We start from the raw sequence: 26,933 nt of genomic DNA, 5'->3' as shown, positions 1-26,933 counted from the left end.
GCAATCAATCGCAAATGTCCCATTTGTATGCATTGAGTTATCGGCCAAAACGCATAATCGTTGATTATAGCGCCCCCTAATGGCTGATCTTCGCCAAATTTGGTACGGTAAGGTTTTTGCTGATAGCATTTAATTTGGCCGACATATGATAAAGTTTGTATTTGGTAGCTAGCTAGGAAAATTTGTTTGGTCCTAAAATGCGCATAGTTTAACGTAGCAAAATTCTTTTGATAACTTTTGGTCAGGTCCATGTGCCGATGCTACCTACCAGGTTTCATGCAGATCGGTCGCACGGCCTAGGAGGAGATAGAAAAAGTTAGTTTTGAGCATTGCGCGATATTGCGATAAAACTTCTTAGCGGAAATGGGCGTGGCCTATATCTTCAGATTCAGCTCGATTCAAGGAACACGTTGATGTAAGGTTTTCTAATGTGCGATGTGGAATGTGGGAGGCAATTAATTATAGGCAATTAATTATAGGCAAAAACACGTTTTGACATCATTATAGTGGTCCATATGTGTAATTTTTGGTATGTGAGGTCCATGAACCATTGTACATCTACGCTGTAAATTTGAATTGCTAAGATTAGTGCAAGTGGTGAATCCCTATCTGACGCCCACTTTGACAAATCAGTACTTCACTGTAGGCTTGGCCTCAGGAGTGGCCCTAGATGGTACCCTCAAAATTTCCAGCCCACTCTCACTGAAAAGCGTACAAATAACACGGGTTTATACCTGTGAAAATACGTGCAATGTGTACGCTAAAGTCAAATTGTGCGTACAGTAGATACGTGGAGCGCTCCAATTACAGTAATGGAAACCACTGCGTTTATAGTATAAAGGGACGTGGGACCGTGTAAGAAGTTTGGTTGGGGTGGTGGCGATTTTCAGCATCCCGTGTTTGGCGATTTTCAGCATGTGTTTTTTTTTTGTTGTTAGGCCGTTTATTAGCGTGTTTATGTGGCGCATGTTTGTGACTTTGTTGTGTTTTTTTTGTTAAGCCTTCCCCAATGTTTCTTCCCTAAACCCAACCGTTTATTAGTGTGTTTTTGTGACTTTCTTGTGTAACCAAAGCCTTTCCCTGCATTATTTTTCTAAACCCAACCATATTTATGTTTTTGTGTGTGATGCTGTTCTCACGATAACACACAACGTGGTGACGCGAGCTGAGATATAAACTTGTTGTACTTGTTGCGCCCCCTAGTGGCCAATTTTCTTACATTTTATTTCGAAGCCCCAGAAGGTCATGACAAACAAGAATCTAAAGTTTGGCTTTGATAGCATTTATTTTGGCTGATGCGTTTGCAAAGTCTTGTCAGTTTTCGTGCATTTTAACCCCCTCAAAAATGTGACAAAGGACTTAGAAAAATAATCCTTACAAAAACAATAGGTTCCTTCGCATTTTCAGTGCTCTGGTCCTAATTATATACATATGATGATCTTTGATTGTGCACGTTGCGCACTACATTCAATGCTCAAGGATCACTTCGAGTACTACTCAAAGTCTGGCTCGTTACTCCTTCCGCTGCGTAACTGAAGTGCTTTAAAGCGGCATTCAGGTAAATCATTCACGTACATACAGTTTAAACCACAAACTGTATTTAAAAAAAAATTAATTCTTTTGTTGTTGTCTAACCCGTTGGATGTTCCATGGTGTGTACTCAAACAGCGTTGGGTAAGTTATGCATGACATAAAATAATTCTTAAAGGGGAGTAGTTTGGATTTTTTGACAGAAAATGAAGGTGAAGCTGTGTGTTCTTTGTTATCGGCATAGAGATACTATGTTTTTTTATGACAGTTCTTATGGCATACTATGCTTTGACTTTTTATAATTATTTAGAGACATACCAGGGGTCAGCAACTTTAGGCAGGCGTGCCACCATTGGCCCAGCGATACAGCAAACACACAGCCACAAATCACGGCAAACAGTTTATTGTCAATCAATCACAAATGGTAGTCTATACATCCCATAAATAAGAGTTCACAAAATAAATTCAACTTTACACACTTTGTTTCTGTTCTGATCATACACAATATCAACAAATTAGGATCAAACACTGAGTTTCAAATCAAATCATCCTCTCTTTATGATCAATAATAATAACAATGTAAATTAAATACATGTAATGATCTTTGATGGTGCACGTACATGGCTACATTCAATGCCCAAGGATCAATTACATTCACGTTCCACTCCGATTATGACTTCAGTCCTTCCGCGGCGTGACTGAAGTGCTTTAAAGCGGCGTTCAGGTAAATCATTCACGTAAATATCAGTTTAAACCACAAACGGTATTTTTTTAAATGAGTCTTTGTTTTAAGCTGTTGGATGTTTGACGCCTGACTCCACGGCTCAGATAGCGTTGGGTAAGTTATGCATGATATAAGAATTGTTCTTAAAGTATAACTTAATTAGATTATATTACAATTAATCAAATGACCGTAGTGCAACGTTTTGCTTCTGTTAGCTAACTGTTTTGGTTTTACAGCTGCACATAGGTGGCTGAATCTGTGTCTGCCAGATGAATCTGTGTCTGCCGGAGGAATCTGTGTCTGCTGGATGTGTAAGTAGGCAGTTTTTGATCTTTCTATGTTAGCTAAGGCACTCGATTAGTACATCGGGGACTCCTTCTGTCCCCTAGTGGTCAAGAATCACATAATGTTGTGATAATTTGAGAACTTTTTTGCAAAGCTTTTTAGGTTCGGCGATCTGCTAAAATATTCAAAGATGATCTCAAAAACACTGGCCTTAAAGTTAACATCATCACGTCATTGTATCACACCAGCGCTTAAATGATTGCCCCGTGTTAAATGACTTATAGATTTCAGTAGTAGTACACTCAAACTCGTACGCAGAAACACTAATTTAGTTATTTCATTCTCAGTAGTTTATATCTCAGTAGATTATATACAAAAGTCGTCAACACCATTAAAGTACATTATCTGAAAGTTACAGTAGTTGCGTCTGTTACAGAAAGGCCCATCTGAGTCACTGCCGTTTAAAAAAAAAAAAAAAAAAGGAATATCTTACAGCTCGTCACTTTAAACATCCCTACTTCAAAAAGGTTTTCTGTACAAAATGTGCCATCGACAAGTGGCTGCCTTCTATGAAAAACCGTAAAAATAGCTGCAGCGGTAGAAAATGGCTGGTGTAGTCGTCACTTTCTGGATGCTTTGGTAACAACTGCCCTTTATCCTTCAAAATTAGATTAAAACTCCCTCCCTATCCATCTTGATCCAGGATGGCTAACGGTTTAGCGCCACACGTGATATACAGTTTGGCGGGTGGCACCACATAGGTCGTAGGTTAGCCGCCCATGAAGTAAACGAACACAGCTGCATTCATTTTGTAAATTTATTTTAACGAGTTAAATATTTAAAAATTAAATTTGACAGACCTAGTAAATACAAATCATCTAGTTTGTTTTTACAGTGAAATTAATAAATACCAATAGACTTATTATGGATCCAACAACTTTCCACCCGGAGTCTGGCTCGTTAGATTTTGACGTGGGTCCATCAAAGCAGCGTTTGGGTTACGTAAAATTAAAATGCTAATATTGCTGCGAAAATATCAACCAATTGTAATCAATCAGGCGATATTACATAGAATCAAATGGCTTTACGCGAGTAAGCGATTTTGAACACTACCGTGTTAGCTATCATTATAAGGGGGAAATGTTGAGCGAGCTGCTCAAATATGGAAAGACGATGTCAAAAACACTGGCCTTAAAGTTAACACGATGGTCGTTGTATCGCACCGGCGCTTTAACTATTATAGTATATTATAGCAGCATGCTCAAACTCGTATGCAGAAACAATAATGTAGTTATTTTATTCTCAGTAGTTTGCCCTTTTGTACAAAAATCATCAACGCCGTTGAAAAGTACATTATCCGACAAAAACAGGTATATCTTACAGCTCGTGGCTTTTGAAATCTCTGGAAATCAAACAGGTACAACATGAGAAAACAGTAGAAATGTCCGGCGTACTGTGGTAACGACTGGCCTTTAGCCTTGAAATAAGATCCCACAGACTGAGGCAAAGTGGAAAACGGACAAAACTTTGAAAGCAAGCACATATTTTATTGTACACAACCGCGGAAGTCAAGAAACAAAGAATAAATACATTTTGAAGTAGGGCAAAAACACGGAGTCCAAAAAACACAAGACGGGCGCTTGTTTTTTCACGTTGGCGGAGGGCCGTCGATGTAGCGGAGCGTGGGGTAGAAGGAGCGGGCCAAGTTGTTGGCCAGCGTACAGCTGCGGTGGTCTTCGGACATAGGCAGCAGGCCAGTCAGAACCAGCAGGGTGAAGAAGAGCAGGTGCAGGGGGAAGGCGGCGCGTAGAACCCGGCGGAAGAAGGTCTGGCGCCGTAGGGAAGAACGGCGCCTCTCCTCCCTGGATGGGGGGGAGGGGGAGGGAGGAACTATTAACCGTGAAGTTTGTCATTTATTTATTGCCAATATAGAGTCTTATTTACTAAAGTGTGGTTTCAAATTGGCGCAACCCCAAGCCTTAAGCTAATTTCATACACAAAGCGCAGTTTGGGTTTGTAAACGTTACCTGCCGGTCGCCGTTTGTCCAACTGTGGCGTCTGCGTCGTCGTCGTCCTCCTCCTCCTCCTGAAGCAACAGACAAGTTAAAGTGTTAATCGGTTGTTGCGCAGTGGCGGAAGGAGTATTACTTGAGTCAAAGTACGTAAGCATTAAAAGTCAAAGTGGTCACAGGTGAGCTGGTGAAGATTTAATAAAGGTCTTTTTCCAATGGACCGTGGTCAAAGGAAAGACGGCCCTACCAGTCTCCCCCCGCGCCGCCGCAGGTCGGCAGATCAGCGCAGCCTTGCAGGCTGTAACAACGCGACCCCCCCCCCCTCTCCTTCTTCTTCTTTGCGCCGTTCAGGAGGCCGAGCCGATGTCCCGAAGGGAGAAGATTCGGTGCCGCCGGCTGCGCAGCTCCTCTCGCAGAGCCTGTGGAGGGGAACGGAGAGCACAGCAGTCGGCGGTTAGACTGACTTTTCTGCTAAAACAAGTTGGCAACGAGGTCCACAGCAACTCTGTGAAAGTGTATATGCATGGATGCTGTTGAGAAGCAACAAGGGAAAGCAGCAACTTGTAGTGCATCTGAATCTTGAAAATATGATGGTACATCTCAAGGGGCAATCCAAAATAAAGAAAGAAATTGTGAGACCGATGCCTGAACGACGCGCAGCTGTCCGAAGTGGCAGTATGTAAGAGCAGGAGCTGGAAGCGGCAAAGACGCAGTCTCCGCACTGAAGTCGCCGCGGGGGACGCACGCAACGCGCAGTTATCGTTACACATACACATACTATACCGCTCAAATAGGTAGGTATGTGGAAATGAAAATACATCCGGTCGGAACCTCGTTATCGTCTCCTGATGCGTGTTTGGTTTGACCATTTTTTCTTATTATTCTTTGACACACTTGACGCACCGGACGCATCAGAGTTTTGTACTCCAAATAACACATTGTAAACTGCACTCCAACACTAATTTTCAAAATACAATACGACGCAAATGCAAGACACTGTCTCAAAATCAAATAATTCTTCCAATACACTAACTACGTGTGTTCACTTCCAACAGGAACATTTAGTCAATCATAGCACATCGGATGGAGACACAATAGTATATTGTACTGATCATAGATTGTGTTTTTCACTGTGCTTTCTCTTGAAGCCTCTCTTTTGTTGTCAAAAACACAAAACACCTTTTTTTGTTTTGTCAGGTTTAGCAGAACGCACACATTGTTTCTTTTGCTGCAGAAATTCAATGCCCAAAATGTGCTCTTCTTCCTTTATATATTGTTCCTTTTCCGCATACTGCCGTATGAGTATGAGTTTTTCCTAGATGAAAATTAGCTACGATCGATCTATTTGCATAACTTCAATCAACTGTTTGTCAGTAGTGATGGAATGAAATGCACGGGATGTATTTGTGTTACATTTTACAATATCAACAGCTGTTCGCTTTGACTTTAGCCTACGCATTAGGTTTACAACTGGATTTTTTCTGTTCTGACATACAGTGTGAAAGCATTTGTAAATTTGGCAGTCAAAATCCATCGTTTTGGTCTCTGTTAAAGATGTAAGTAAGTACATAAGTATAAGTCTTATAAAACTAACTTTCTGTCACATTTGCTGAAACTGACCCTATGTTCCAGTAGAACTACATGAATATATATATAATATAAAAAAAATCCAGCTCCTCTGGCACCTCCTACAGCCTGTACTGCGATTGGCAAAATTCCACCGCTCCCGGTTGATTTTCTCCAATCAGGGCCACAGGGGGTGTCTATCTGCCTGTCAATCACTGCTCACGCACGTACACGCATATATAGTGTTCTCCCCTCCCCTATGGAGGAAATATTTATTCATAATTCAAATTGAAAGTCCAAAGAGAAATTGAAAGTCCAAAGAGAAAACAAAGTGAGATCAAATTAAAAACATTTTTTTTTTTTTTTTCCATTTGGCTTTGGCTTTTGAATTTAATATTTGGCTTTTGAATTTCAATTTAACATTGGCTTTTGAATTTCAATTTAACATTGGATTTTCATTTGGATTTAATATTTGGCTTTTGAATTTTGAAAACTTCACTGTTCTTGCATGAAATGTCGTTTGTGTTTAGCCCACAACATCATTTTCTATCATGTGAAATAAGAGGCCAAGCCAGCCTGGTTGTGAAGCTGCAGACAGATGCTCCTCAGCAGTCTGCTCCCCCTGCTGCTCATAAGGTGCCTCTGCACCCCTTTCATTTCAGATCCTCCCACCAGCCTTTGGGCCATGTCTCCTCATTTACATTGACATGTGTCAAGTCCAAACGAAAAGGCAATGTTAAATGGAAATTCAAAAGCCAAATATTAAATTCAAAAGCCAAAGCCAAATGGGAAAAAAAAATATACATATATTTTTAATTTGACCTCGCTTTGTTTTCTCTTTGGACTTTCAATTTGAATTATGAATAAATATTTCCTCCATACTTCGCGCATGAGCTGCAGAAAGGTTTCCCAAAACTCTGGTGAATATTGGAGTGGCTTTTCAGAGGTGGCGTGAGCTCCGGGATTTTAAAGATCTGAAGAACGATGCACACGTTCAAAAGTAGTCAAAAGTCCACAAAGCTATGTTGGTGAGGATAATAGTAACGTTTGCACTGTGGTCGGTCAGATATGATGCTGAAATGGCTAACGCTAGCCTGCTAGTTAGCATCGTTTTACTGTTGGTGAGTGAAGTTAACATTGTGTTAGTGTTTAGTTATTGAAAATGCCGGCAGTTCTGTCAAACTCCCTTGTGTGGGAGGGGCTTAGGAGACTGTTTGGGCTGCAGCAGAAAGGGGGGAGCTTTAAGCTGGTTTTCAATTTGTGTTAACTGTAAGCATTTTGTGTCAATTGTATAGCCTACGCAGACGAATGTTGTGCCAGCTGTGTTGAGAGTTTAGGTTTGAGAAATAAACCTAAACTCTAAAGTTAATAAACCAAGCCTGTTTTTTTGGAGTCTGTACAAATGAGGAAGCTGGCGGCCGTGGGAGTTCCGCGAGAGATCGGTGTTTATGCAAACCCTGCTCGTAAAAATAATCATATCTCATAAACTACAACATTTTCATAGTTTCCATAACTCGAGTGTTGAGGAATCGTTTGCGTCTTTTGATTTGTGAGGCAATTTGTACACTCAATTATTACAGTTAATTGACTTACATTTTAGCTTAAAGGAATACGCCACCATTTGTTGAAATATATATGTATATAGGTGGGCAAACGCATTTTTGTCTCAGTGCATGCATTGTCTTAGTACGGCGCCGCCGCCGTTAGCGTAATGAATGGAATCCTTTGTTGCTGTTAGCATGTCGTGAGTAAAAGTAACCCAACAAAACCTAATTACTTCTTGTGGCCTGCGTATTCACAACGAGTAAAAATAGCAATGCAGATTCAGACTAGACGATTTCCTAGGTAGATAGACTTCTGTAGCCTACTTCCACCCAGTATAGTCCCAAATCAATATCTACCGAGGAAATCGTCTAGTCTTAATCTGCATTGCTATTTTTACTCGTTACAACCCAACAAGTTTACACAGGTATATCCCCAGTCATGTGTTTAGCTACTGGTCGTTGCACACAGAGATGAAAAAGCTAGAACATACACTCTGTCCCAACTCCAAACAGCCTGAGTCTGCGAAGAAAGTAAGTTCTTTGGGGCAGCTTTGCACACAGGAAGTCCACATGATTTTAAACTTCGAGGTTAAAAGCGCTTAATTGGACGTCGCTTTCGATAAAGGGGTCAGCTAAATGATGTGCAATGTAATGTGGTCTGCTCACCGTCAGCGTGTCTTGATGCTCCAGCAGGGTGGAGCGGGGCACCCGGCGGTCGCCGACGTTTACGGCGCTGAGTTTGCTCTCGGCCCGAGCGAGCCACAACAGCATGGAGTGCAGCGTCTTGTGAAACTCCTAAAAGAAAGAACACCATTCAATTCATTTTAATTTGTAGTGTCAAATCACAACAAACGTTATCTCTGGAAAATTTACCGATAGAGTACACAGAGATCAGATGAGTTGCATTTATCACATTACATTTTCTAAACCACGTTAACGGCGTGTTCCGTTTTCCTTGGAACCCGGAAGCTGAATGCTGTTGTGCCCGAGTTGAATGCGTTCTGATTTTTTTCATTGTGGGGTTAGCCGTTGTTAGCAATACCAGTAGTTAGCGCATTTTGCTGTTTTTTGTAAGTAACGATATTTTCGCAGACAGAAGTCGGACGGAACTGTGTGAACGACGCAAATGAGACAAAAGTGCCAATAACTGTATGTTACTACAGCTTTCGCAACTGTCGACGCACAGGGCAGCCCCGTTGGATTTTGAACTCGGGGTGCCGCTAGGTTATCAGAGTTTCCAAGCTCATAAGGGCGCATTTAAGACTTTGACCTCGGAAAATCTGACTTCCGAGTGCAAATGGAACGCGCTGTATTTCAACTTCTTTATTCTGTGCCGTAAATGTGTTTAATCTGCTAAGAGCCATATTCATTTAGTCTTATTTCATGTAATTTTGCCCTGTGCCACTAGGGGGCTGTATGTGCTTTGTGGCTCAGCTGACTTTGGGTCAGCCCAGGTAGGCTATTTAGCTTAGAGGAAACACAGACACAGGTGTTGCTGATTTGGGAAGCAAACAGTTTTCAACTGTGCCTTTGTGCCTTGCCTTCATCGTGAGCAATGCGGTTTGTTGTTTTGGTTACATGTATTATGAGTCAAAGTTATTGCTGCTGTATGATATATGGAGGTAAATAAACGGTGCGAGATAATTGTAACATTGAACTCTCCGTTTGCTATGTTTGGGCGCACGTCTAAACCTAATCCACCGTATTAGACTACTACTAGACTTCGTTTAGGACTTAGTCAGTACAGTCTCCGACGGGTTTCTCCGTGTCACCTGACCTGACAGTGCATGAGCGCCTGGTGCAGCCTCCTCTCCCAGCTTTCCAGGCCGCTGCACGCCTGCTGCCAGCTCTGATTGGCCGAGCTGAGGGCCTCGTGCAGCTCCCGCAGCTTGGCACCGTCGCCTGGTGGGAAGTGACGGCTGCTCAGGTTGGCGGAGATCATCAAGCACTTGTAGCTGTTGAAGGTCTTCTGCATCTCCTACAAAGAAGCCAGGAAAGGGATTAGGGCTGAACAATGAATCGTTTTCAAATTAAAATTTGCAAGAATGCGTTTAGCTTATTGTGAAGAACGTGATAAAGCAAACGTGAATATTAAGTTGAATGTGTGGTGTAACATTTGGTTTAACATTTTATATTCCTCTTTTTATTATTACATTTACTGTTTTTTTTACAAGATAAATGCTGAAATCATGTTAAATGTCACAGATTGTTTACAGAAATGTCCTATTTTCAGTGGATTTTTCATTATCGTAATCTTTAACTTGATCGTGGAAGGTGCAATATGTAGACGTAAACTGAGGCGTATCAGAAATTCCAGTTTACAGAAAAGTACTGATATGTTATATTGGATTTTTTATTATTATAAATTTAGCTTGTGTGATAAATGTTTTGTGTTTGAATGTTTAATATTCCATGCTTCTTAAAATAAAAACACTTATTGTCGGCAATTCCTATCCGTGTTCTCATCCTTGCATAAGAATATAGAGCGGTTTTGATGGTGTTTTGTGTTTTAATTCTCCTTGATGTGTTATATCTGTTACACGGTGAGTATTCAAAAATAATAATCGCAAATCGAATCGTGATCGCTAGGGTTGGTCCCGAAACCCGGTGCCAATACGGCACCGGTGCCCGTATCTATCGGACCGAATAGTAACACAGATTTCGGTGCCTCATTTCGGTGCTACTGAAATGCCTGCGCTGCTCTCTGATGCTCCAAAACAGACGTTAGAGGCAACAGAAGCATCACTGCATGTTACGCTAGTTGACACTACACTTGGCAGCAGGTAACGTTAGCCAGCTATAGTTATTGTAAAATACCCTTTTTCCATCTAGTGGTAGTTTTTCCTTTCCTTTTTTTAAATATATACATATTTTTAAAAAATCTTCTAAAAGTATCAATTCAGGCATCGTTTCGACACCAGTATCATTTTAGCACCGGTATCGGGAAAAACCCAAACGAAATCCAACCCTAGTGATCACAATATCTGGCAGAAAAAATGCAATTCGATTTCCCTCCCCCCAAATCATTCAGCCCTAGTGTGGATGTGAAAAAAGTGTTTCTCCTCCGTATTGCGTTACCTTCAGTTTCCCGATGTTGGCTTCGATGTCTTGGATGCCGGTGGACGGTGCGATTTGCTGTAGCCTCTCCAGCTCTGGCAGCACCCTGCCCAACCAGGAAGTGACATTGCAGAGGTCAGAGTTCAGCTTCTGCCACTGCTCCAGGTCCCTCTTGACGTCCGTCTCGTCATTGAACCTCCGCAGCTCCCAGCGCTCGATCACACCTGCGGAGACGCGGTTAATAAACGCTTGTGAACGCTGCTGTGTTCAATTATTGCATTTCTCGTGAGTTAGGTTTTAGTTAGGTCTCTTTTTAAAAACATATTAGTAGGGTAATATAAAATGATAATTATTGCAAATTCATTATTTGCAGGTTCTAGCTTCCAAATGTGTGGATTTAATGCTTTTCTCTGTTTTCTTTATAATATTAAATGACACATCTGACATCTGGGAACTTTTGTCACTATTGTTGACATTGTATGGACCTATGTACTACTCATTTAATCCAAAAAGGTAATTAGTACATTTATTATTAATAAAAAAGTATCTTAGGTGCAGCTTTTTATTACATCTCTAAAAATCTTATCAAGAAAGAAAAGACTTGAAAGTTGCAATGTGGTCTTTATGAGGGGAAAACCACAGACTTATGGGAAAGTACAGTAGTCCTCTGGTCACACAGACCAGTCCACAACACTTATAGGACAATCTGTATTTTCTAAAATGTCCATCATTCAATTCAATTGTATTTATAGTGTCAAATCACAAAAGGAGTTCTCTCAGGATGCTTTACAGATAAGTAGGTCTAGACCACACTCTATAATTTACAAAGACAAACAATCCCCCCCCTCCCCTCTGTCTACGTACTTGTGCTGGTCTGCTTGTCGGCCGTGCTGCTGGTCAGACCCGGATCCTCTGGCTCCTCGTCGTCGTTCAGGATCTGCTGTACTCGCTTCACGTTGCTGATGCTGCCGCTGCATTCCGACATCAGCTTAACCTGAACACACACACACACACACACACACACACACACACACACACACACACACACACACACACACACACACACACACACACACACACACCGCTTTAACCTACAACCCTCATCTTCAGTCATTTATCATGCTGTGTCAAGCTGGATTTCAATTTCTTTGGACGATGGAAACTTAAAAGCAGAGGTGGGAAGTAACGAATTGCAATTACTCATGTTATTGGAATTGTTTTTTGTGTACTTTAACTTTTTAAAGTACTTTTTTAAATATGTAGTTGAACTTTTACTTCAGTATGTTTTGTTTCAAGTATTGTACTTTGCTACATTTTAAATCACATTTGTTACCGAGTTAAAAAAGGCAATAAAAAGGGTCTCTGACGTTGTTTTCTGTCAACAAACTAAAATCGAATGTCTTTGTCCTTATCAAATCGCAAAAGACTGCAATTTCATTAAATAAGTATAAATAAGATATTAAAAAGTATCTCCCCCCGCTGTTAGAGTAACTTTTACTCTGATTAAGGGTGTCACGATTTTGGTTTAATCAAAATCGATTGAAATTAAGTCACAATCTTGAATATCAAATAAAAAATTTTTATTGTCGATACTGCCACGCTCCCATGTCACGTCCGGTCGGCTTGTCAAGCGGAAAAAAAACGCGTTGAAGTGCTGCGAGTCAGTCAACCTCCTGTAACTTAGCTAGAGCCAGTCAAAAGATACCATGGCAACTAGGGATGGGCATGATTACTCGACGATCGATAATTGATTATTAAGAATTTCGTCGATGACATTAATTTGTTATCGAAACTAATGCTGGTTGCGTAGTGTGAGTCTTGAAGCAATTAAATGAATTTCACAGTGTGGCAGCAATTAAACATTTGACTCCATACTCAGTTACCTGGCTGCGAGTTTCCGTTTTTATTTCAAAAGTAATCATGAAGAGGATACGGCGAAGTGTGGCATGGGACCATTTAGATTTTTTTTTTTTTAAACCACTTAGTTCACTGCAAACACTAAGATGCCGTGTATAAGTACAGCACGGCCACGACTACCACTAAACATAGTGCATCCGACCCTGGTTAATGTTGGTGGCGGCCGCGGTGCATCCTGCTCTCAGTCTCAACCTAGCATAAACTCGGCGTCAGCACGGAGGAGCTGCGATGCACCATTGTGCTCTCATCTCTGCTCATTAGCGGAGAAGATTATCTGCAAGTTCATTGAGATGGATATTGGAACCAGCATATCACATTTTGTCACGACGTACCATCACCAGACTGGTAGAAACTCACTACGAAGAACGGAATAAGGTTCCCCGGTCTGCCACAACTTGTTTTTCTTAGCAACAAAAATACAGCATGTTTTTGTATTTTCATTGCATTTTTAATTTATAAAAAGTTAAATAAATAATGAATTTTAATATAAAAATATTAATGATTAATCGATAGTCCATCGTTAATTCTCCCGACGATCGACTAAGAAAATTTAATCGAATGCCCATCCCTAAAAATTAAAAGATGTTGATGTGCGTGTCCTTACGTAGCCCTGCTGGTGGAAGGGAGTACTGCTGGTGTCTGTGGGAGACAAGCTCAGGCCCCGGAGGATTTCTCGGGGAACTCGTTTCCTCTGTGGAGAGCTGGGCTGGTGCCAGCTGGGCGGGTCGGTCACTGACTTCACTAGAGAGAGAGAGAGAGAGAGAGAGAGAGAGAGAGAGAGACAAAACCAAAAAGAGTTAAAAAATAAACCACAGAGACGGATAAAGAGAGAGAAAACAGAGTAATAATGGGGAACCAGGACCGTGCAAGTCTTATGATTCACACAAACCAGCCAACACATGCATAAGACTAAAGTGCAAAAACAGCATTATATAAACAAATGGATAGCACAAGTAAGTAACATCCATTGCCGCATGCTTCATGTTTTCACTTCTAAAGATTTGATCTGGGTAAACAAACAATAGTTGTAATCTTTAAAGTCGATGATGAGTGGTTCACAGCCACAGCTGTCACTCGAGGTACAAATGTGGCAAAACATCTATGAGTTAGATGAGGGGCGGGGATGTGGGATACAGCTGGATGGGTTTGGGTTGCTAGGAGACGACCCATAAGCACACAGCGAGGCAGTGGCGTGTATGAGGCAGAGTGCCTACCCGAGGCACCTTTCGCTGCTCTGACAGTCGCTTTAACAAAGCACTCTGAGCTCTCTGACGCCTTCGCATCTGGAAGAGAGAGTGGAGGTCAACAGTGTCTAGAAGCTGCTCTGGAAAGGTTACGCAACTGTTAGAGGAGAGTTAAAGCGTAACTCTCGCCAAAATGCAACCTAGGGTCTTTTTGTGAATGTACCTGAGTCAAACTTGTGTTTAAAAGCATAATTAAGACGGAAGTGCCACTTTTAAGATTGACCGTATTTTCATTTTCGGTCAAATGGCCTTTTGAATGGGAGTGCTAGGGCTATGATCGCATCAAAATCGCTATTTTTAAAACACTAAGAAAGCTCGACACAACTTAGCTTGAAGTATCACCAGGGGCTCTACACATGAACTCGAGCATTGAGAACATTGTTTGTGGACACAGAGTTTACTAAAAAAAAAGGTTTTGAACAACTCATATTAGCAGTTGGTTTTTCCTCGCCGCCATCTTGCCAGTCAAAAAGTGTCGATCTCCGAATGCGAATGAACGCATCTATTAATTTTAGTATTGTTTCTTATATGAGGCTCCTTTTTCAACTACAAGGTCAATATTGTTTTTCACTACTACAAAACAACGAATAATCCGTGCATTTATATGGAACTAAGCTAAGGGGCCCAGTTTGGAGAATTTTGATGCTAGGGAATGTGGAAAGCTGGTTTAGCCAAGGCCAAAGGGGAAGAAGACCAAATTACAGGTGTTGGCCATCTGAGGGGCATTTGACAGCAAGGGGGGGGACCTTGAAGTATTGCTTCAAATAAAAAAAAATGTACCAACTCCTTATTCTTGTTTAAAATAATTGACATGATTTATTTATGAATGTATATGGAGCGTGATAAAAAGGGGACCTTGAAATTGTGGCGTTAATGCCGATGCAATGAAAAATTTGGGTGCACCTAAATTTTGTGCTGGTGCACCTAAATAAAAAAGTTAGGCGCACCAGTGTGACAAAGGCAAAAAGTTAGTCTGGAGTAGGGCTGGGCGATAAAACGATAACGATATGTCTCGCGATAGACACGTAATCAATATCAATAGAAAATGCGTTCGATAACTTGTTCATCAGAAGAAACCAGAAGTTGTGAAGCAAGTTTGGTTGCATGAACAAAGGCACTCACTCTCTGGTAACCTAGCAACGTAGTGATACTCTAACAGCCAATCATGTAACAGTATCAAGTTTGGTTGCGCCACATCGCTGTCTCGTGTTGGGTTCTTCAATAACAGAACTGGCGGTGTGGAATGTGAGTGCCGCAGCGAGCGAGGAAATTGTTGATAAAACAGGAAAAGTCAGAATGGCAGTTTTGGGGATTTTATAAGTCTGACTGTAGTCAGACCAATGTCGTCAGCAAATTATGCAAGACCGTCGTCCCCACCAACACTGGTAACACCACAAACTTGTTTTACCACCTTAGCCGCGCTCACGCTTTGGAGCACAGCCGTATTCACCAGCAACGTCCAACATCTGCAGCTGCAACACCGCACAAGCAGCAGACCACCATGGAGAGGTACTCGGCATCAGCGCCTTACTAAACGCTACAAAGAAATAACGGAGGCAGACATGCTGAGCACTGTCCAGAAGCCAGTTTACCAACCTAGCACTAAACTTACAGAAAATAGTTCTTCTCAGGTTTCAGGTTTCTCTATGTTTATATTTAACACTTTGCACTATTTTATTACACTTTATTAAGCATTTCTTACTTGTTCTTTAATTTTGCACCTTAATGTTAAGACATAATTGTTAAGTGTTCATTGTAATTTTAGACTTATGTTTACATTTTAATTATTTGAGTCTTTTCCATGTGTTCCATGGTGTTGGTTTTATAACTGAGGGGATTATAATCAGAGGAAGGTTATTTTTAAAATAAAAATGTTTAAATTTAATATATTTTTCTCCTGGTCCTTATTTTAAATGGGTCATAAAAAATATCAATAATTATCTATATCGACCGATATGAAACACTTATATCGTGATACAGTTTTCAGCCATATCGCCCAGCCCTAGTCTGGAGCCCTGATTATGCAACTTCATTTTATACAATATATGTAGTAGGGGGGTCCCTGCTCCATCTCTCTTTTAGTTAGGGCTCCTACATTGAAGACTCCTGCACTAAAACATACAAAACCACGTTAAAAACAAGTTCTGCGATAAACAGCTGTTATCACCTGACAGAGCGCTGAAGAAAGTGGCCTCCTCGTCGTCCTCGTGTGACGACGATCCTCCCACATCCACCGTGTGGTCCCACTCCAGCGGGATGGAGTCCACGCTGATGGGGGTCTCTCGTCCCGACCGCTCCAGAGGGGGGGCCAGGAGGTGGCACATGACCTGCAGTCCAGCTGACACGCCGCCAACTGCTGGGCCCTCCGCTTCCTCCTCAATCTTCCTCACCTCCCCCCAGGACGTCCCGTTTGTCAGATCAGGGGAGTCGTCCAGGTCTGACAGTTCTCTCTCCTCCTCCAGAACCTTCAAAAACATTAAAGAAAAATAAATGAAGTACCAAACACAAACAGACACGCAAACACATGCACACACACACACACTAAGGAGGTACTGTGATGAAAAGAGTTGTTTAGCCGGTGGCAAGTGTCTTTTTTTTCAATGAGGCACCGGCTGGGGCCAGCCACACACTGATGGTAGCATTAATGTAGAGCCCAATAGTTTCTGTAATAGCAGAATTATGGATGGAATTGTGAAATTGAGACAAATTGCATAGGACCCTACATTAAGTCAATGCTGAAAGCTAACTGGAGATTTGAAAATATGACTTAAGTCTTAAGTTTTCTTGCTGTAACTAGTTAAAAAAAATCAATAATTTGGGAAATAATTCCCAGTGGCTTAGGCCCGATGGGGGGGCAACTTAGGCCCGGTGGGCCACCAAAAAACACGGGGAAACCCTGGAGAAATGTGTATGTGCAGTACTGACGGGGTGTCTGTGGACGAGGCGGTGGTGGAAGCGGGCCACTCTGCCAAACACCTCCTGGCAGTACGAGTGCAGCTCCTCCAGCTCGTCCTCGATCAGCACGGCATCCAAGGGAGCGCTCTTCTGGATCAGGTTCTCTCCGAACACGATCAGGGCGTCGATCTTGTTGGTGTTCAGGGTGATTTCCTGCTGGAAGCCCTGCAGGGGGACATAATAATAAAAATAATGATAATACTAACTCATTTATGTAGTGCCTTTTACGAAATCCAAGGACACTTTACAGAATTACGAGGGAAGGGGAGGTCATGGGCTGTGGTGAACAGGTGGTGTTTGAGTTTTTTTTTAAACATGTCCAACACTAAAGGCTCTGTCTCCAAAGGTACAGAGTCTGGTGTGGGGAATGGAGAGCAAGCCGGCGTCTGAGGACCGCAGGTTTCGGGGTGGGTGTATGGATGGAGGAAGTAGTGGGTGAGTTTTGGGCATACTGGAGCCTGTCTGGGGTTTAAATGACACAAGGGGACCAGGAGACATTTGGGTTACATGTGTAAGGAGTCAGAGTCACCAGCCATAATGTGGACTAATTTAGGACATATTGCAGGTCAGGGACTTACGTTCAGTTGTCTCATCTTGTCTTCGACGTCGCTCTCGGAGAAGTGCTCCACGTTGGTGAGCTGGAGGTCCATCTCCGTCAGCCAGACCAGGATCCCCTCCCGAGTTCCCTCAAAGTCTTCTCTCTGAGAGGTAAAGTGCTGCAGGAACGCAGAGCAGAGCACGCGCATTGGTATTTCTTATTTATATCACAGCAATATTTAAAAACAATATCATTTAGACCTCATTACTAACTTTGATCCATGTTGATTCCATCCATGGTCACGAGGGTGAGATGTATATCAAGGGGACGAATCAGGCTGGGGTTTAGGGATTTTTAAATCCCAAAATATCGGATTCTTTTCATATTAGACAGATGTTGATATATAAAAATAATAAGTCTGAATTTGAAACTGAATTTCAATTACAATTCTAGAGTTGCATAAACTTAGAAGTTGATACCATGCTGCCGTATGTGATTCTGGGTATATGATTTCTAAAGGGACTAAACATCGCCGTTTGTAACTACTATATCACCAGAACTAGAGCTGGGCGATACGAAGAAATTCAAATATCACAATATTTTTGACCAAAAAACAGTTTTGATAAATAATCACCAATAATGTGGATACAATGACTAAGTGGGTAAAGAAAACTAATAAAACAGCTAAAACAGTCTGGTAAGTTCAGAAAATTACAGTGCAGACTCCCGTAAGATGCAGCCTTTAAAACCAGGAAAAGAGCTACACGGGATTGGTCCACGCTGAAGTTGCAGGATGGTTGACCCTCTCACCTTGAGTCTGCGGAGAACAGAAGCCACCCTCTTCTGCAGGACGTCCCACCTCTGGTTCCCCTCGTGCACCGTGACTTTGAGCTTGCTGGCAGCGTCGGTTCGGTTCTCCCGGGCCAGGCGGCGGTACTGCTTGTTGACCAGCTCCAGCTGAGTCAGACGCTCATGAACCTGCCGCTGGAACGCCTAAGAGCGAAACGGAAAGATACGAGTACAGAACAGGTATCTCAAAAGATTCAAAAATACTGTAAACTTGCGAAGTGAAAGACAGCATTCGGGCAGTCCTCTTTTTCAGTTAAAGGCCCACAGATTTGGAATAGCTTACCATCTGATTTAAAAACATTAACTGATCACAAAGTTTTTAATACTAATTAAACTAATTAGGTAAAATTATGGCTTGAAACAGACGCAAAATGGCAAACACTAAGTCAGATGTCCGATGATAATTTACGCTCTTCTTTTGTTTATTCTTAGTTGTTTTTTTAGTAAATGTCTTTACTTCTTTTCCTTAGTTACATAAGTCTGTGTTTGTTTTACTGTTGGGTTTTATGCATTTATGTGACTGTTTTAAAGCTTTAATTGTCAGCTTTTAACCATCTAGGTTGCTGGCTCAGTCTGCTGTATCGTTCCTCTTTATGCATGGTACTGTATGTGGCTGCTGGTCCGTGTTTGCTTTACTGTTAGTTTTTATGCATCAGTGACTGAATTCAATTGTGTCTGCTTCAATTGTTATGTCTATTTAATAATGTTTTACCATGTGTCATTTTTAAAAGCCTAATCAGGGACAAGGACGGCAAATTAACCTACAGCTCAGAAGTCCCGTATACAGTGCATTGCATCGGTTGCACTTTAGATGTAACAAACTGATAAAATAAATAAAATATGAATGTATGAGTCCTCTGTTAAAGTTCTTGAGCGGCCACAGAATTACTTTTTCAGGTGTAAGCACATACAGAATATCACTCTGCAGCTTTGGACGTCTGATTTATCTGTTAACATGTCCATGTGGAAAAGGATATGTTGGAAAAAACATCAAAAGAATCAAAAGAAAGTATAGCAGAATCAAAAGAAAGTATAGCAGAACATAATAGCGCCATACAATGTAAACATGTTACGGAAACAAAGCATCTGTTTCCTGACAGATATGGGAATTTAGTATAGTATGTTTGTCAGAAAAAGAGAGAGGGGGGGATTTAAAGAAGTGGCTCCTTAATAGAGAGGCATTTTGAATTTCTCCTTAACATCCGCCGACGCTCCCCTCTGGGCTTCCGTAGCTCCGAACGGCCTCTGCCCTCCCCCCGCGCGTTTGCCATAGAGATAAACAACATGGCAGCGACAGGGACTAACATTAATTATATATATATATATATAAAATATATAACTAGTCGTTTAATTACTTACTTAACCGTAATATCCGCCGAAATGACCGGCAGCTCGCGGTGCTCTGTCCCCGGCTGAGAGTCACCTATTCTCGGATAACTGAACCACCAGCTACCGCTGACCTGAAGAAGCACCATGCGGGGCACAGGAGCAGGTGTTGAGGAACTCTGTAGCGTCTCAACACATCTACTAAATGCTGCTGATACGACCGAGCTGTGACGGAGGTCTGTAGCGGCTTAAACAACTAGCAGTTGCCGCTCTGTAGCACGGATAGTCTCTTCGATGTTTGTTTTTACTGCTAGTTACTACGAAGGAGCTTGCTACAGGTATGCTACATTCAAGAGACCATGGGATGTTAATGTACGTTACTCAGCAACAGGTGAAAATAGGGGCAAGGTTGCACAATAACGTTAAAATGATTTGAACTTTTAGCGAGGACCGAGAAGTAAATTACCTGTAGGCTGTGTGTGAAAACAGCTTTATCTCACGCATCCGTTTTGTTGTTGTTGAATATATTGCCCCATATGTGTGTGTGTATGAGTCAAAACAAAATAAAGTTAAAACTTGTTTTGAACAATCTTTGTCATCTGCAGATTGATTTTAAGTAGGGGGAGAAAGAAATCGATTTAAATCTTAAATTGGATTTTTTTTTTTTTTTTATCTGGGATTATTTTTTTTTAGGCCATATCGCCCAGCCCTACTAAAATGTTGCATTTTGTAAAGAGTCATTTGAAAAACTCGTTATATTGTTGCGTGTTTTGTAAGTATGGTCATTTTATATTTCTCTAAATGTGTGTGGTCACAAAGTAAATATTGTATTTTATGAAAACTCTTCTTAGAACAGGAATATTCTACGGTCAGATTATGAACTCAAAATGCCAATGGTCAACCAAAAGCTTTGATCAAGGGCCAAGCCTGTATTTTTGGCAAGGAAGCACACATTCTCTTTTTTTCTGTCTCACATTTAAATAAGGTCAATATCCAGTCTGACAAGTTAAAGCAGGCTAAAGCAGCAGGCGTCCACTACCAGCTGCTCAGGACCATTAACAACATTTCCCAGTCACTTTATGGTGAATCTTACGCTCCCAGAGCTTCCATTACAGTCAGTATATAGGTCGATGGTCTACACTGGATCCCAGAGTCCAGATTACCAGACACTAATCTGTGTTTCTAATCCAGAGTGACACATCGAAGATCAAAGGTTACCTCTGTGTCTCAGAGCAACAGGACACCTGAAGCTCAACTCACACTGTGACACATAAAAAAAGGGTTAAAACTCTCCAGCAATGCAATTAAAGTACACTAATCCCATTGAGTGCTGAACTCCAAAGCTGCAGGCGTGTTTGCATTCCTACCATTTTATTTTGTAATAAAATAAACAACAACAAACTGGTGACAACCAGATGTCACACATGTGACACTTCCAGGAGTCAAAATTCTACTGTGTAAAGATGTAAAATATTCATCTTTTGGATGTATTTTAAAGGAACACGCCGACTTATTGGGACTTTAGCTTATTCCCCGTATCCCCCAGAGTTAGATAAGTCCATACATACCCTTCTCATCTCCGTGCGTGTCATAACTCTGTCTGGCGCACCCACCGCTAGCCTAGCTTAGCACAGATCCTGGAGGTAACCGGCTACAACTAGCCTACTGCTCCCAATAAGTGACAAAATAACGCCAACATTTTCCTATTTACATGTTGTGATTTGTATAGTCACTGTGTACAAATAACAAGACATACACCGCATTTTAGAAACCATCTTCTACGGTATACAAACTGGGAACTATATTCTCAGAAGGCGAAGCACTGCTACTTGCGGAGGATTAGCGCAACACCTGAAAAGCACGGTTGTTTACTCCTTCTGCTCCTCAAAACCCCCTTTTTTTTTTTTCCAAAAAAAAAAAACCCCCCCCAAAATTTTTTTTTTTTTAAAATATTTTTTTTTTTTTATTTTTTTTTTTTTTTTTTTTTTTTTTATTTTTTTTTTTTTTTTTTTTATACTAGGCTAGTGGTGGGTGCGTCAGACAGAGTCAAGGCTGTTTTATGCTTCTGCGTCGAATCAACGGCGTACCCCTTCAGACCCCTCTGCGTCGCTGCGAACCCCCCTCCGAGCCCTTGGCCATAGCTCAACTTGCACCTCCAAAAATTTGTAGGACTGTGGTTGGTCAACTCGTCCTGTGTGTTGATAGTTGGTGTTTCAAGCAGCCTACTGTGGGGAGTAGCAACATGCTAGCTCACTGACATAAGCTTTGCAAATAAACTCAGACATATTTAGGTTACAATGACGGGGTTATCTGTTTGTAAAGTGTCTATATGTCAGTAACGTTTTGAAATTAGCACTTCGCCAGCAAGCAGTACTTTGTGGGCAGTTGAGCTAAGTTTGCTTGCTAAACTGGCTGGCAGACACCTCGCAAATAACCTCAGACTTATCACCCCCTAGCGTTATAGCGGATAAATGCACAACGATGCAAAGCAACCCCTGACACAGAACTCCGAAAGGGTCACAACGCCGTAGCTACGACGTGGAGTTAAAGCATAAAACAGCCTTAAGGACTCGCACAGAGATGAGAAGGGTATGTATGGACTTATCTAACTCTGGGGGATATGGTGAATAAGCCAAGTCCCAATAAGTCGGCGTGTTCCTTTAAGGGGACACATAACAAAAAAGACAGACAGCTGATTAAATTTCTTATAATGGAAGGACTGAAATCGTTGCTGAATTTCTGTTGGTTGAGATGCTACTTTGTTTCACGACATCAATTAAATTAAACTATTTAGTGTCAAATCATAACAGGAGTTATTTAAGGACACTTTACAGATAGAGTAGGTCTAGACCCAATCTATACACTCTGGGCTAGATTTATCAAGCCGTTTGCGCCTGTTTCCAGGCGCTAATTGGTCGCAAAGACGGACGTAACCGATGCGGGCTATTTACAAACAGGGCGCACTTGGGTAAAATCGCAGATTGTCTGCCACATGAGCGAGAAGAGACAAGTTGCGCTTTCAATATGCGTTCGTGGGAGGGTCGTGGGGAAAGTGGGAGTTCCACCCAAAAAGGTGGGAGGATAAGCGCAAAGTGCGCCTAATTATATACTCCAGCAGTTGTTAAACTCCTCGCTAAATTACAAATATTGGCATCAGGATCATTTCAAACAGTCATAGCATCAGCAGTGGGAATATCGCAGTCTGCACTCAGCCATATCATAGCACCAGTACCGCTTTGCTACAGCGCAATTTACGGTATAGTGGGCGGAGAAAGACGCTGATTGCCTGATGGGTGTCAGGGTTGATAAATACTACGCAAACTGTGGAAGCATAGCGTGCGCTATTACCGAACTCGCATAAACGGACGCAGCGCAAACTGCGCTAGTGTTAGTAAATCTAGCCCTCTATGCTTGAGTCGATGTTATTTATACAGCTTGACATGACAAATCTCAAATATGCCCAAAGGGGCTATAAGAAGTAGAGCTCTTTATCGGTACAATTAATAGTTATTTGTTTTTCTTAATTTCTTCTCCCAAGATCTCCAACAACTACCGGACAGATTTCCATTAGATCTGTGGTGAATATTCATTTTACCAAGAGGATGAATATTCTGAATCAGGACTGTTAAGGTTACTGTTATTTTTTGTTATTTATTAGTTTTTATTTTCCTTTAATGCATTTATTGTATCCACCAAAAACTAAGACAAACACCTTGTATGTAAAAACCTACTTGGTGATTCTGAATGCTAATGTTTTGGGGTCATTTTGGACCTTTCCACAGGTGCCAGTTCACTGGTAGAAATATCATCATGTTCACAAGAAAATCTAAATCTAATGGACTTTTGCCTAAATTTACAGTCATGCTCCCCAGAGGATGAATCTTTTAGACCACAGACACGGTTGGTGCAATCCTCGGGTCAAAAACATACTGAAATTTACTGAGCACAATCATGTTAGTAACTACATTTGATTATGATAAATCTATGCTACATTCAATTCAAACAAGTCTTTAACCCTAAAGGGCAATTCAATTTTGCAGTCAACCAGTCACATGAAAACAAACAGACAAGAATAAACACTATCGCAATCATTCAACCAACCAACATGTCAGTGGCAGCAGGTCAACAAATGGGAAACCCAGGCAAGACAATATAGCAAAATACATGGCACTACAGAGAATCTACAAGAAAGAACATGGCCTGTATTACCCATGATTCTTTGAGCTTTTTGGACTACCAGTTTCTTCCAGAGGGAGCTGAGGTCTGGTAACTGAAGTCCAGAGATCTTAGAGCAGATCTATACAATGTTAATGAGGCTATTCTATTTCACAGGTAACCCATAAAACCAGCAAATTAACGAAAAAGTTAAAAGACTCAAATAAAGGAATGATAACAGCTAGCATGAAATTTCCTCAAGAATTCAGCTTCCGTATCAAATGGATTCTTTGTTGTCCTCGTTTGACAATTGACTCTGGATTTTTATCAAATTTAGGATTAGAGTCCAATATGGTTCGCAGGTATTTATACGAGTCAACGATTTCAACATTTCCACCATGGATGAGGCTGGCGGAGTAATAATGTTTGACCTGTGACCATTCAGAAAAACTTGCTGAACTCTGTTAAAGAGTTTAAAAACAACAATAAGATCTGATCAGGTAAGTGAAAATAAGAGGCAAGTCGCTAAATTAAAATATTAGGCTTATATACTTTGTCTAAATTAATTTAGCATTGTCAACTCCTTTTCCTGCTTGATGGATCAAGTTTGCCATCAGTGAAGGAGACAACATTATCGTTTAAAATGTTCTCGAAATTTATTTTTTATCACAAGAGATGCAAGTGGTCGGAAATCATTCAGTTCTCTGGGTTTGCTAGATTTTGGAACGGGTATTAATGTTGATGTTTTCCGTATCGTCGGTATCCGACCACAGTCGGCACACATCTGAGCTGGTCAGCACAGTACTACAAATAAAGTCAGGGCCAGCAGCTTTGCGAGTATTCGCCTTGTTGAATAACTTTGTGACACTTTCCTGGGTGTCATTGAGAGGTATCAGAGACTCTCGCACCTTGGAAATATCATCTTTAGAATCTGACCTTTCAAAACGAGAAAAGAAAGAATCACAGATTTTAGCCAAGTTGGCACTATCCGCACCGTTTGTATTGATTACCTGCTTGGGCTCATGGGAAGACTGATTAATAGATGCCATGGATTTTATAACTCTCCAGGCTCCTCTGAGGTTTCATTATTAACTTCTCTGGAAACAGCTTTTATCTCCTGAGGGTCGCCCGAATACAACATTCTTTTCTTTTTATTTATGATGAATTTAAGTTCTTTGATTATCCAAGGTTTGTTGTTGGGATAGGCGACCACCCTCTAGGGACAACTACTAGAGACAACTGAGTCCACACAGATGTGTGATGTTATGTGTGATTAATGTTAGCGTCCTTTATGTAGATCTAGATCTATATAGATCTCTAATATACAGCGCTGATTAATGTTATATATCCAATCTATATACATTTATATATATCTATATTTCCTGTAGCATCATCATCGGGACAAACATCCTTATTTTTAAGTCTAGTTTGGGTTTTAGGCTTCCTGACCACAGTCTGAAAGACAGTGACCGGACATGCAACAGGTCCTCCTGGTAACTCCTGGTCTTTCTTGCCATTGCTTTGCCTTCAAGACCAATTTATGCTCCTGTGTTAAATCAATGCTGTGGGTACGTACATACAGACCCTACGCCATAGCCTGACATGCACCTCTCAAAAAATGTAACTACATACACAGGGTTTTCCCTGCCATTATAAGGTTTAGCTGCATCACCTAAGCCGAATAAACTAAACTAAAATACTTTTCTCAGATCTAATGATTGTAGTTTGGACTTCTTCAGCAAGTCTTTAAGCTTTTGGGGTATTTTTATTTATTATCTGCTCTAGCTTTTCCAACGTTTTAGACACAGATAATAACGGCCCAAAACGATGTGAAGAAGAGATGCAAAACTACCACAAAGGGACAAAAATCGACAACAAAGAGACACCAAATGACCACAGAGACCCAAAACAACCCCAAAGAAAAACGAAAATTACCAAAAAGAGACACAACATGACTACAAAGAGATGCAAAGTCCCACAAAGAGACAACATCCCACAAAGTAATGTGGGAAATAGCATTTTTATTATTTTTATGGAGAAACATTTTCTTGAGGATTTATGCCTAAACCCCTCACGAAATACATGCACTTAAGTCTTCCACAAACCTAGGGAAACACTGCATACATACACGTCTCTGCTGATTGGGTATCATCTGTGACACAGCCACTGAACGAGAGAAACACCCACCAAACGAGATTAAACAAACCTCAGAGACCGCTGCACACCGTTTTGAGGATACATGTCGTTTAGTCCAATAACCACATTCAACGTGCCCCAAACCTGCTATTCTCTTAAAGAGATACGCTAGAACAACACAAACACCAGCGCATAAGTATGAACCTCAGCCAATTACGTAGGCTACGGCGAAAGCTCTCCCCCACAGAAGCATAAATCCGCCTTTACGGCTCCCTTTTCCAGTATTCTCCCAAACTGACCTCGAACTTCTTGAGCTCCTCCTTGGCGCTGGTGTATAGGGCGTCAGCAGAGTCCGGACTGGCTGCGGTCAGCTCAGCCGTCTTCAGCCAGTCTTCAAAGCGAGAGAAGTCGTCCAGGAACTTACACCAAAGACGCCAGGTCTCCTCAATCCTGAGGGACAAACAACAGAGGGGGCAATATTTGTTTATGTGTGTGTGTGGTTAAAACCTGAGCAGCAGACACAAGTCACTCAAATAAATTCATTATAGAATAAATGTTGATTATTTTTATAAAACATGCAAAATAAAGACTGGCCGCTTGATTTATATGCTCATTTATAGATTATGTTCACTTTGTTTCAGAGTATTGAGTCACGACAAAGCTTTTATAGGAAGATTTTCATTTAATTTATTTATGACGTACTCTATGTAAAAAGGCCCTCTGCACAGGCTGAGATTATTTTTTTTTGCTTTTTAAAAACTACAGTCGTGGTTGATATGTTACTGTGACTTTAACACATTTACCTGTTTCCCCTTCCATCTTTGATTATACACAAACACACATCTGATCATGATATTAGTGAAGGCGGTGAAGTAGAAAGCTTACTGTACCTAACCTGTAAAACCCTCCCATCCCTCCACATCCTCTCATACCAGAAACCTTTCTCCTTTGTATGTTTACGTTTGTGTTGGGAGTATTGAGTCACCCTGTCATAACTTGACATAATAAAGCTTTTATAGGTGAGAGATTTCTGCTTATTTTATTAGGAACTCTCAATATCTTGTTACCTGATCTGTACCTTGCTAATCCTGTTTT

The 26,933-nt window shown here is 41.2% G+C and overlaps 2 protein-coding genes across 3 annotated transcripts in view; both read right to left on the bottom strand.

Annotated features, from left to right (window-relative positions):
- Positions 1-1,917: 1,917 nt before the first annotated feature.
- Positions 1,918-4,809, bottom strand: LOC120549412 (nesprin-2-like). Of its 2 annotated transcripts, XR_005637381.1 has the most exons (3): positions 4,799-4,809; positions 4,567-4,625; positions 1,918-4,401 (listed from the first exon to the last, which is right to left on the bottom strand). XR_005637381.1 is itself a non-coding variant. In XM_039786317.1 (2 exons), the coding sequence occupies exons 1-2, from the start codon at positions 4,707-4,709 to the stop codon at positions 4,188-4,190; spliced, it is 357 nt and encodes a 118-aa protein (XP_039642251.1). In that variant the 5' UTR covers positions 4,710-4,788; the 3' UTR covers positions 1,918-4,187. The 2 variants fall into 2 exon arrangements, 1 of the variants encoding a protein (XP_039642251.1); XM_039786317.1 differs by lacking the exon at positions 4,799-4,809 and having other exon boundaries at positions 4,567-4,788.
- Positions 4,810-4,898: 89 nt separating this feature from the next.
- The window catches only part of LOC120549411 (nesprin-2-like), a 141,706-nt gene continuing 119,671 nt past the window's right edge, over positions 4,899-26,933 (bottom strand). Inside the window, exons 37-48 of the mRNA XM_039786316.1 lie at positions 26,138-26,288; positions 18,183-18,365; positions 17,413-17,550; positions 16,805-16,999; positions 16,047-16,344; positions 13,850-13,918; positions 13,240-13,376; positions 11,583-11,712; positions 10,740-10,942; positions 9,439-9,639; positions 8,328-8,456; positions 4,899-4,970 (exon numbers count right to left, since the gene is read on the bottom strand). Of these exons, the coding sequence (XP_039642250.1) occupies positions 4,899-4,970; positions 8,328-8,456; positions 9,439-9,639; positions 10,740-10,942; positions 11,583-11,712; positions 13,240-13,376; positions 13,850-13,918; positions 16,047-16,344; positions 16,805-16,999; positions 17,413-17,550; positions 18,183-18,365; positions 26,138-26,288 (1,906 nt within the window). The remainder of the gene's footprint in view (positions 4,971-8,327; positions 8,457-9,438; positions 9,640-10,739; positions 10,943-11,582; positions 11,713-13,239; positions 13,377-13,849; positions 13,919-16,046; positions 16,345-16,804; positions 17,000-17,412; positions 17,551-18,182; positions 18,366-26,137; positions 26,289-26,933) is intronic.

The sequence above is a fragment of the Perca fluviatilis genome, chromosome 20 (assembly GCF_010015445.1).
Source record: "Perca fluviatilis chromosome 20, GENO_Pfluv_1.0, whole genome shotgun sequence".
Taxonomy (NCBI): domain Eukaryota; kingdom Metazoa; phylum Chordata; class Actinopteri; order Perciformes; family Percidae; genus Perca; species Perca fluviatilis.
Note: the sequence above shows the minus strand (reverse complement) of the source record. Positions and strands in the feature narration are given on the sequence as shown.